The 11868-nt window shown below is 53.5% G+C and overlaps 1 protein-coding gene across 1 annotated transcript; it reads right to left on the minus strand.

Annotated features, from left to right (window-relative positions):
• Window positions 1-1144: 1144 nt before the first annotated feature.
• LOC123519459 lies at window positions 1145-6159 on the minus strand. The gene is made up of 2 exons (XM_045280764.1): window positions 2212-6159; window positions 1145-1176 (listed from the first exon to the last, which is right to left on the minus strand). Exon 1 carries the CDS (start codon window positions 4119-4121, stop codon window positions 2295-2297), a length of 1827 nt encoding a protein of 608 aa, XP_045136699.1. The 5' UTR covers window positions 4122-6159; the 3' UTR covers window positions 1145-1176; window positions 2212-2294.
• Window positions 6160-11868: the final 5709 nt, after the last annotated feature.

The following is an 11868-nucleotide window of genomic DNA, read 5'->3' on the forward strand; positions in this document are numbered from 1 at the left end:
CACACACACACACACACACACACACACACACACACACACACACAGAACACGCCATTCACACATAGCGTGCAGCCACTCACCCGCCACCCCGGGCACGTCCACGGCGTGTGTTGAGGGGAGTGCCGCGTGAGGACAGAGCACCGAGGCGGGCCGGTATATATCAGCTGCAGCAACAATACATACAGCAGGGGGACGTGAGTGGGGCGGGGCAGCCCCGCAGCCCCGCACGTCCCGTCCCGCCGGCAGGCAAGCTCCCGGTGCCGCAGTGGAGGCGCGTGGTTGTGACGCCCAGCGGGTGAGGGGCACAGTGCCGGCCATCGCGGCACCGGGCGCCGCCAAGACAGAATGCATAGAGTAAAACTCACGTGGCTGTTGACATAAGAGTCGCGGTAGTGGTGGCGAGGACGACGACGAAGACGACGTCGACGGGACGAGTCTGACGAGGCTGAGCGTGACGTCAGGCGGCGGCGAGGATGTCCAGGGTGGTGGCGGCGCTCCGACGAGTGGTCCCGCTCACGCCGCCGGCCGTAGTGTTCCCGCTCACTGCTGCAAGAGGCATGCCCCGGTACGGTTAGTGGCGGCCACCACGCGGCCACTCCCCAGGGACACTCACCTGCCCTCACCTGCCTTACCTGCCTGACGGGATGCGTGGCGGCGGCTCCTCTTCTTCAAGGCATCAGCACCGCTGTTGCTACTCCCTGCTGACTGTCTACTTACCTTACTGACCTCACCAACCCACCTGCACACTAATTCTATCCCGTTCCCGAGCCTCTACTCTTCGTGAATGGGCGCGCGCGCGCGCACACACACACACACACACACACACACACACACACACACACCCGGTAGCTCAGTGGTTAGAGCGCTGGCTTCACAAGCCAGAGGACCGGGGTTCGATTCCCCGGCCAGGTGGAGATATTTGGGTGTGTCTCCTTTCACGTGTAGCCCCTGTTCACCTAGCAGTGAGTAGGTACGGGATGTAAATCGAGGAGTTGTGACCTTGTCCCGGTGTGTGGTGTGTGCCTGGTCTCAGGCCTATCCGAAGATCAGAAATAATGAGCTCTGAGCTCGTTCCGTAGGGTAACGTCTGGCTGTCTCGTCAGAGACTGCAGCAGATCAAACAGTGAAACACACACACACACACACACACACACACACACACACACACACACACACCTGGACGCCAGAGAAGTTACACAGGTGTCCTCGTCACTGGAGAAGTCACGACTTCCCAGAGATCGCTGCGCCTCTACGCCACAGCACGCCCCCATCACTGATGCATCACGCCCACGACCACAGCCCAACCCCGCCCCGGCCCGCCCTCATCCCACTGGAGTCTCCACCAATTAAGGGGGCAGACCACGTGGTGTGATACGAACGCTACACACATCTATGCACAAAGGCACTGCTCTGGTAATTGGCACACGTTTGTGAATGAAGCACACATGCACACAAGCAGAGACCGCAGCTCGTGGTGAAAAGAGGGCGGCACTAACACTGAAGCGGTGACAGTGGGCACCCAGCCGGGAATCCTGCCACCGGACGGATGCCTTTATCTGAGTGTTACACGATACAATGATTATCAGCTCACTGCTCGCTTTCCTGAGTCTGCTGGCCATCCTCTCACCCCTTCCTGGCGCCACCACCCTCACCACCACATGGCGCAGCATACAGGTACAGCTAGATATACAGGTATCAAAGACCCATCTTAAACCAGCACGTTACTCAGGTGCTCCAGGTAACCCCAAGTGGCGGCACGACTGGCACCCACCACGAAGGAAATGATGGGCGATGTAGTAACACACAGGTCACACAGGAGCCGCCACGCGTAGGGACTATTGGCTATGCTAAAGCTTTCCTTACGTTATGTCACCATGTGCAAACTAATCCCTGTCCCGCTCACGTCAACTGCAGCCCTCCCTTCTCCTCCCCCCCCCTTCCGTCCCACCATGCTAACTCACCAACACACCTAACACGCGGACAGGCCATACCTTCTCCAGCCACCATTCCCCCCAACTGCCCTATGTGGTGAGTGTTAGTGACGCTTTTACTAACTCAGCGACGCGTCAAATCTGCTGACTTACGCTGCACTCCTCCACATGTGTGCTGACAGCGCTGACAAACTCTCAGGACACCACGTCACATCAGCAATACGGGGCTTGTTTTGGTTTGGTGTGACCGAGTGAGGACACATTCATACTGGTGCATCACACACACACACACACACACACACACACACACACACACACACACACACACAGAAGCACGCCTCCGTCACCGCTACCCGGTCCTCATTACCTTCGACGGGATTTCTTGGCCTTCCTCCTGAGGGTGACGAAGCACGGGCAGCAGTAGAGGGCGGAGCGCCGCCGCTCACTGGCGCTCTCATCGTCAGACGTGTAGGCGACGGTCTTAAAAGACGCCGACAGCCCACCTCTTGACTTGACGGAGGCCGAGGTGACCGTGAGGGACGAGGCGGAGGAAGTGGTGGCGGAGGCTGAGGTGGAGGAGGAGGTGGAAGAGGACCCGGAAGACGAGGTGGCTGATGGGAGGAGGTTAGGGGAGGGTTTCGGAGCGGCAGTACAGGGCGAAAGGTCCTTGACGGGGGGAGTGACTCTGGTCTGCAAGATGGAGGAGGCCCGGGACGAGGATTTCTCGCTGCTGGTCACCTTGTGGTAGGAAAGAGACTTGCTGGGGTGGGAGTCGCCACTGCCGCCTGATAGGGACCTGTCACACGTACCCACGCCATTCTGCACGCACTCAAACACTTCCGTGCTTTCCTTTCCATTCTTCGGGGCGCCGTACTCCGCGATGGGTCCTACCTCTGCGGCACCCGCCTCCTGGTCCAGGCAGGCATCGTCACCGTGGTCCAGGTCCTCCAGCTCGCGGCACTCCCTGCTATAGGTCTCCGCCGCTCGCAAGGCGTCGCTGCCGGCCTGGCCACTGTCCACTCTCCGCTCCTTGGCCGCCGCCACGCCGCCCTCCACTGCCACCTCCACCTCCTCCTGTCCTCGCCTTGCCTTGCCTTCCTTCTTCCCGCCATGCTTCCCTTTACCTTTTCGCTTCCGACGTTTTCGCCTATGGGAGTGGCGCCGCGGTCGGCCAGCGCCGCTTCCCACGCCCTCCATGGCCTCTCGTCGCTGCCGACGCTCGCGCCTGGCCCGCAAGATGCACAACAGCCTCTCATGCACCTTCTTTCGCACCGCCAGGTACTCCACACCGTACAGCACCGAGATCGAGTCCCACTGCCGCACCACACTGATATGTTTGCACGACCTCGGGGCGGCGAGGGACTGCACGGAACCCTGGCCGCCCTGCTCTAGTCCCCGCACGTTTAGCAGCGGGAAGGCGCCCCGGTCCACCTTGCGTTGACTCTTCTTGTGGGGCTCAGCCTGAGGGAGGGAGCCGGCCTGGGTGCACGTCCGCCGGCCACTGGCACCCTGGGTGGCACTATCCTCCTCCCGACGGGCCCTTCCAGCCGCGCCTGGGCTTCCCGCCGCCCCGCCACGCCCCACGGGTGATTCCAGCCGGCAGCCTGCAGGAGCCTCCTGCACCAGCTGGATGCGGGAACGGGACACCCCCGCCGCGTCCCTCCGGCACAAGGCACAGCTGGCGGCACCGAGGGAGCCATCGACCGTCTGTATTGCTGGCAGAGCGCTGCTACTCTCCGTGGTCAGCATCTCGCTGCTCCGCAGCGTGCTGAAAACGTGCTGGGCTACGCTCTGCCCTTCATGTTCATGCTGCTGCTCGCCCTTTTCCTTGGTCTCCTGGGCTGCCCTCCAGCGCGCCCCGCCCTCGTGGGGACTCGTGGACCTGCCATTGCGGGAGGGCAGATGCCGCTCCTTGCCGGGGCAGGAGTGGCCCGCACCAGGGGGTGCCGATCCCCGTTGGTGATGATCGTGCTTTGCGGCGAGGGCAGCGACCTCCTGCTGGCGGCGACGGGGCAGGAGGTGCAGCACCAGCCAGCGGTAGAGGGACCCCCCCAGGCGGCGGGAGTTGCTCCTCACAGGCATCCAGGGAGCGGGCACCCGGAGTCTGGGGCGTTTCGCCCCACTTCCATGACACAGGGGCGGCCGCCCGCCGGAGCTGCTACAGGCAACCACCAGCCACCAGAAGACCATCACATGTTACGAGCACGAAGCGGCCAGGCCGCATCGGGGCAGGAGTCGGCCGTCGCAGCAGGGAAGCGGGGCGGGGTGGTGTGAGTTGGGTATCACCTTGCAGTGGTTGCCGCTGTGTGCTGGCGCTGAACCCGCGCCGCCTGAGAGCCCTGCTGCTGCTGCTGCTGCCTGCCTCCAGGGGCCTCCATCACTATGTTCATACTGCACACTCACACGTCCCGTCACTCTGTCAGTCAGCCACACCTCGGCACGCTTTCCATGTCCACGCGATACACACATACATATACACACACATACACACACACGGACACGACGCCCACACTCCACGTGGCGGGACAATCAAGGCGACGAAGGGAGTGACGCCGCCCGCCACCGCCTCACTGGGTCCCGGGTGGTGCGCGGCTCATGGGGCGTGACAAAGTAGGGCGAGGTGGCGGTGACTCTGGCGGCGGCGGCGGCGGTGGCAGGATGAAATGCAGCAGAGGTAGAGGCGTGGAGTGGGGAAGGAGTAGAGAGAGGGGGAGTGGGACAGATCAGCTCCGTCAGGAGAGACTAGGACAGAAGGTGGAAGGCGAGAGGGAGGCGGCGCGTCAGGGGAGCGTCGCCCCAACACTGACCAGGCGACAGCGGCACCTCTCGGGCCGCGGCAACCAGGCATCCTCCGCCCGCCGCACGCCGACGCACCACCGAGCTCCTCGAGTCTGCCGCTCGCACACACGCACTCACCGCGCACGCACGCGCACGCTCGCACACACTCACGCACACACACACACACACGAAAGCACATCCCTAACAACAGCAAATCCCGAGGAGTCTCAGAGTCACTTCGTCAGGAGAACCATCCTTTCATCTCCCGCGCAACAAAACGTAATAGTATTCCCTCTAACTCCTCCTCCCTCCTACCGCCCAACCACCCCGTCACCAGAACAGCTCATGGCACCAGCCCCGCCGCGCCCCGTCACCCAGGTGTCACCCTAGTGTCACCCGTCACCCGACGAGGCTCACCCTGCCTCCACCAGGAACAGGGATCAATAGAGGCTTAACTGCTGCAGGAGACCAACTGGTGCCTCTGGTGCCCGGCAGGAGGAGGAGGAGGAGGAGGAGGAGGAGGAGGAGGAGGAGGAGGAGGAGGAAATATGAGAAAAGATAACGAGGTTGATGACAAGATGCGTGTGTTATGTGTGTTGTGTGTGTGTGTGTGTGTGTGTGTGTGTGTGTGTGTGTGTGTGTGTGTGTGTGTGTGTGTGTGTGTGTGTGTAGGAAGGGCGGGCGGGAACCGAACAGGTGGTGCGGCAGTCAACACAAAGCAGCAGGTGACACAAGAGCCTGTTATTTGAGGCTGCCCGATGCTTCAGACTTGAGAAGTGTTACTATATAAAGACACACACACACACACACACACACACACACACACACACACACACACACACACACAATTCGTGGTTGTGTTGCGAGACTTCAATCAATAGGTCTCTCTCTCTCTCTCTCTCTCTCTCTCTCTCTCTCTCTCTGGGAACGAGGAGCGAAAAAGAAGTGACAATATTTATTTTCATTGGACAACCCAGATTACCATGACAACTCTCTCTCTCTCTCTCTCTCTCTCTCTCTCTCTCAGGAAGATGATGACCAATAATCCAGTACAAAAAAGAAATTGGCTTAGTAATCAATCAGACAGACAGACAGACAAAAAAAATAAAACATTACCCTTCTTCTTTTCTTGCTTTTTTTTCATTCTTTCATCACCAACACGCCCAACCAAACCAGCCGACACACACAGACAGACACAACAGCATCAATATATTTTCCGGAGCTTCAATGTCTGTCTGTGTGTCTGTCTATATGTGTGTGTCTCTAATGTCCTGCAAGAGGTGACGGGAGCTCCACACAATCTCCAATTTCCTGAAGTGACAGTGAAGAAATCCTGGTTATAAGAATAGAAAGAGGAGGAGGAGGAGGAGGAGGAGGAGGAGGAGGAGGAGAGGAGATGATCATTCAACAGACCAATTCCTTTCATTCTTTCTTAAATTTTGGAGAGGAAGGAGGAAAGAAGGAAGAGGATGAGATAAAGAGGAAAAGATGAGCAACCAACACACCAATCTCTCTCTCTCTCTCTCTCTCTCTCTCTCTCTCTCTCTCTCTGTCTGGCTCGTTAGGGAGATAAGCTGACCATGACGGAGGCTTCACACGTTTATCATATCTCCTCACGCCTCCACGCCTCGCCCTCCTGCTCTCCACCGCCAGGGAGGAGGAGGAGGAGGAGGAGGTAAGTCAGGAGAGGATGAGGCAGATGAAGGTTAGATGATGTGAGGCATGGAGGAGGAGGAGGAGGAGGAGGAGGAGATAAGAAGGGAAAGGATGAGGAAAGAGAGGAAATGAGTAAGAAGTATGTTAGAAGGTAAATGAAGGCATAGAGGAGGAGGAGGAGGAGGAGGAGGAGGAGGAGGAGGAGGAGGAGGAGGAGGAGGAGGAGGAGGAGGAGGAGGAGGACAAGTAATATTAAAAAGGAAGGAAGGGTGAGGAAAGAGGCAATACAAAGAGAGAACAAAGAAAAAGTAGAGGAAAGAGAAGATGAAAGGAAAAGATGAAAGGAGAGAACGGAAAGAGAGAAAAGGAAAACACTAAAGAGAGAGAGAGAGAGAGAGAGAGAGAGAGAGAGAGAGAGAGAGAGAGAGAGAGAGAGAGAGAGAGAGAGAGAGAGAGAGAGAGTTAAGCAATAAAAAAAAAAAAAAAAAAAAACAGAGAAAAGACTAACAAGAACGAACGAGCGACAAAATGAATGAAAAAAAGTGAAAAAGACCACTAATAAAAGGAACCATGTTAGACCTAGAGACCTTAACTTGAAGGAGACCAAGAACAACCAAACAAAGTCCAGAGAGGGACCCATATGATAAAAAAAATAAAAATAAATAAATAAATATAGAAAAAAAACAAGGAATACCAGAAGACCATGAAGAACGATAGAAATAGACCTTAGACCATTAGCCCCAGAGGAAAATCTAGACCCAGACTGCATTCTCACACCAAGGCAGACCCAGGAAAGGAGACTAAGAACATTACACTCATAGGAAGACTCATGAAAAAAAAGCAGGAAGACCAGAATACAATGAAGATCCAAAGAAAGACCCATTAGACCATTAGCCTTAAAGGAAGACCCAGGAAAGGAGACTAGGAACACTACACCCACAGGAAGACTCAAAAAGAAGATCCCCACATGAAAAAAAGAAGACCAGAAGACGATGAAGACCCAAAGAAAGACCCATTAGACCATTAGCCTTAAAGGAAGACCCAGGAAAGGAGACTAGGAACGCTACACCCACAGGAAGACTCAAAAAGAAGATCCCCACATGAAAAAAAGAAGACCAGAAGACGATGAAGACCAAAAAGAAAGACCCATTAGACCATTAGCCCCATAAGATCTACACCCATATTAAAAAAACACTTTGCTCTCTCACCACGCCTATTTTCCGAGGCCACACAGATGGTTAGCGGGGTTTTCATGAGTGTTTCTCCAATTATAATTATTAGTGTGGAAATCTTGTCACTCTGCCTCTAGAACGGTAAAAACATCTAAAAACCTCGTGTAAACTTGAAAAAAAAAAAGGAGGAGCAGAAGACCATGTACACCCAAAGACCCCTTAGGCTTAGACCATTAGCCCCCATAAGACCAGTATTCAGAAACGGTTTGCTCTAACCACGAACATTTTCCGAGGCCACATAGATGGTTAGCGGGGTTTTCAAGAATGTTTCTCCAATTATTAGTGTAGAAATCTTGTCAATCTGCCTCTAGAACAGTAAAAACTTCTTAAAAATTTCGTGTAAACTTAAAACCTTTTCAAATATTGGAGGAGAGGCAGAGAAGCGTTTGAGAAGACGAGCCTGAGATCCTGTATTCTCACACCAAGATCACCAGACTATCCAATCCAGACCAGAAAGACAAAAATAATGCAAATAACACAACACAACACAACACAGCACCGGCCTCCACAGTGTTGCTTCCCCAGTATTGCAACGCCAGGGGTACTAACGCTACAATACTGTGTTGCTGTGTTCAAGCATTGGTAAGGGGCTTGGGGCAGAGGGTGAGGCGTGAAGGGTTAGGGGGGGTGTCGCTCCCTGCCACATATCACACAGCAGGGATGGCAGGAAGGAAAACATGTGTTGTAACTCGCATGAAACACAACAAGGGAGATGAAAAACAAAGGGATGTGTTGTTGTGTTGTTGTTGTTGTTGTTGTTGTTGTTGTTGTGGTGGTGGTGGTGGTGGTGGTGGTGGTGGTAAAAGTGTCCACCTTAATACAAATAAATGGAAAGACTATTTCATTCCACATTTCTTCCACTTTTCTAGACCATTACCACCACCACCACCACCACCACCACCATCTCCTCCTCCTCCTCCTCCAATCTTCACACTACCACCACTTTCCTCCACGTCCACCACCACCACCACCAACTCCTCCTTCCATATTCATCTCCACATTTCCTCACCTCCACTTTTGTCCTTTCCTCCTCCTCCTCCTCCTCCAAATGCTAAATTTTGAAAGGAATTGAAAGGAAATGATGGAAACAAAAGGAAATGATGGAAAGAGAGAGAGAGAGAGAGAGAGAGAGAGAGAGAGAGAGAGAGAGAGAGAGAGAGAGAGAGAGAGAGAGAGAGAGAGAGAGAGAGAGAGAGAGAGAGAGAGAGAGAGAGAGAGAGAGAGAGAGAGAGAGTGCACGATCGATCACAAAGCAGCAGCATGGTGGGGAGAGGTGAGAGAGAGAGGAGAGAGAGAGAGAGAGGGAGAGAGGGAGAGGGGAGAGAGAGAGGGAGAGGAGAAAGGGGAGGAAGAGAGTGAAGGAGAGGGAGGAAGCCGCAGGACGCAGCATCACAAGAGAGAGAGAGAGAGAGAGAGAGAGAGAGAGAGAGAGAGAGAGAGAGAGAGAGAGAGAGAGAGAGAGAGAGAGAGAGAGAGAGAGAGAGAGGGAAGTGAGAAAGAGAGGGAAGTAAAAGCAAAGTAAAAGCAAAGGGGAGGAAGAATCAATGAGAAAAAGACAAAGAAGAACAAAATAACTGAAATAAATACTTGAGAGAGAGAGAGAGAGAGAGAGAGAGAGAGAGAGAGAGAGAGAGAGAGAGAGAGAGAGAGAGAGAGAGAGAGAGAGAGAGAGAGAGAGGGCGGAAAATGCCATAGCGCCAAATGAAATAAAATAAAGAAGAGGAGGAGGAAGAGGAGGAGGAAGGGGTGGTGGAAGAGGAGGAGGAGGAGGAGGAGGAGGTGGAAGAGCTAAAGAGCAGATCGGTGGAGACAATGGAGGAGAAAGAGGGTGACTGGAGAACAACAATGGGAGTGGGAGAAGGAGAAGGAGGAGGAGGAGGAGGAGGAGGAGGAGGAGGAGGAGGAGTAAATAGACACTGTCATGTTTAGGCAGAAGGAAGAAGGGGACGAGGAGATGAATTGAAGGAGGAGGAGGAGGAGGAGGAGGAGGAGGAGGAGGAGGAGGAGGAGGAGGAGGAGGAGGAGGAGGAGATGGGGTGATGGAGGAGAGTTGGAGTAGGGATCGAGGAGGAATTGGAGATGTACTTGTGGTTAATAGCATGAGAGAGAGAGAGAGAGAGAGAGAGAGAGAGAGAGAGAGAGAGAGAGAGAGAGAGAGAGAGAGAGAGAGAGAGAGAGAGAGAGGAGCCTACGGCCTCTCTCACCACTATTTCATTTCTCTCTCTCTCTCCTTTCACTTGCTTCATGAAATGGCGAAAAGGGAAAGAACATTAAAGGATTAAATGAGAGAGAGAGAGAGAGAGAGAGAGAGAGAGAGAGAGAGAGAGAGAGAGAGAGAGAGAGAGAGAGAGAGAGAGAGAGAAAATAATCACACTTTTCCTTAAAGGCTTACACACACACACACACACACACACACACACACACACACACACACACACACACACACACACACACACACACACACACACACACACACACACACACATCCCCAGAAATAAATTAGTATAAGAAGAAAATTATGAGCAAGAGGAGGAGGAGGAGGACAAAATTCATGAGAGAGAGAGAGAGAGAGAGAGAGAGAGAGAGAGAGAGAGAGAGAGAGAGAGAGAGAGAGAGAGAGAGAGAGAGAGAGAGAGAGAGAGAGAGAGAGAGAGAGAGTCAGTATTCCTCCTCCTGCTGCTGCAGAAGCAACAGGAGGCGAGGAGGAAGGATAAGCCAGTGTCATGGAGGAGGAGGAGGAGGAGGAGGAGGTTTAGGAAGCTTTTCTACGCAGGTGGCGGTTTACATCGGGGAGGGAGGGAGGGAGAGAGAGAGAGAGAGAGAGAGAGAGAGAGAGAGAGAGAGAGAGAGAGAGAGAGAGAGAGAGAGAGAGAGAGAGAGAGAGAGAGAGAGTTGGGGGAGGGGAAACCAACGCAAAGCTGTTCAGTGATCTTATTATCTTGTTTACTTGAGCAGAAAGGGAGAGGGAGATGTGAGAAAGGAGGAAGAGAGGAAAGGAAGTGCATCTCTCTCTCTCTCTCTCTCTCTCTCTCTCTCTCTCTCTCTCTCTCTCATGGTTACCTGCCAGCCTCCCTTCACCTGTTCACCTGCCTAGTTCCTTAATGAGGTCACCTGTGCTTCGCTTCTTACGCTTCGTTGCTCTCGATAATGGAATAAAATATATCTCATGTTGGTCTGATTTCTTGCTTCCTTTCCATGATGCTAGTTCCTCTCCTCCTCGTCTCCTTCTCCTCCTTGTCATCCTTCACTTGTTTGCATATTCATTTCTCGTCTTTTCTTCTTTTATTTGGAGTATTTTTGTCGTTCTTTTATTATTTTGTGATTCTTTACATTCTCCTTGCTTCTTCAGGCCACACACATACATACATACACACACAAGGAAAACACATTCTTTTTCTCTTTTTCTTTCTAGCCCTCATACGCATCACCATAAAATCTCTCTGGCGTCCACACACACACACACACACACACACACACACACACACACACACACACACACACACCGCGTAGTGTAGTGGTTAGCACGCTCGACTCACAATCGAGAGGCCCAGGTTCGAGTCCCGGTAAGCGGCGAGGCAAATGGGCAAGCCTCTTAATGTGTAGCCCCTGTTCACCTAGCAGTAAACAGGTACGGGATGTAACTCGAGGGGTTGTGGCCTCGCTTTCCCGGTGTGCGTTGTGTTGATGTGGTCTCAGTCCTACCCGAAGATCGGTCTATGAGCTCTGAGTTCGCTCCGTAATGGGGAAGACTGGCTGGGTGACCAGCAGGAGACCGAGGTGAATTACACACACACACACACACACACACACACACACACACACACACACACACACACACACACACACACCAATAAATTCTTACATCTTTTTCTCAGTCTCCTGAACACACTCGGGGGAAGAAGAGACAATTAGCCAGCACAGACAAATACTCAGGTAATGGCACAGGTTAATGGAGCAGGTAAGGCTAAGATGGTTTCAGGGACTTACATATCGAGGAGGTTGACAGCGAGGGATAGCCACTGCACGGAGGTAAGATGGTCCCCGCGAGGCAGCTGCGTGAAGGAAGGGATGTGACGCGTGCCTTGGTGAACAGCTGTCATTTTGAAGGTTGCGTGGCTGGTCAGGTGAAGCAGCTCTTCAAAACAGGTGTAGGTTTCAGCACAGCTTTCAGTACTTCAATAGCAGTAGCTGGTACAGTTTTCAAAGCACAGGTAGTAAGTCTAATGAAGTCTTCAGTATTAAAGTAGCAAATCTGGTTGAGTTTTCAGCAC

The sequence above is a fragment of the Portunus trituberculatus genome, chromosome 45, assembly GCF_017591435.1.
Source record: "Portunus trituberculatus isolate SZX2019 chromosome 45, ASM1759143v1, whole genome shotgun sequence".
Lineage (NCBI taxonomy): Eukaryota > Metazoa > Arthropoda > Malacostraca > Decapoda > Portunidae > Portunus > Portunus trituberculatus.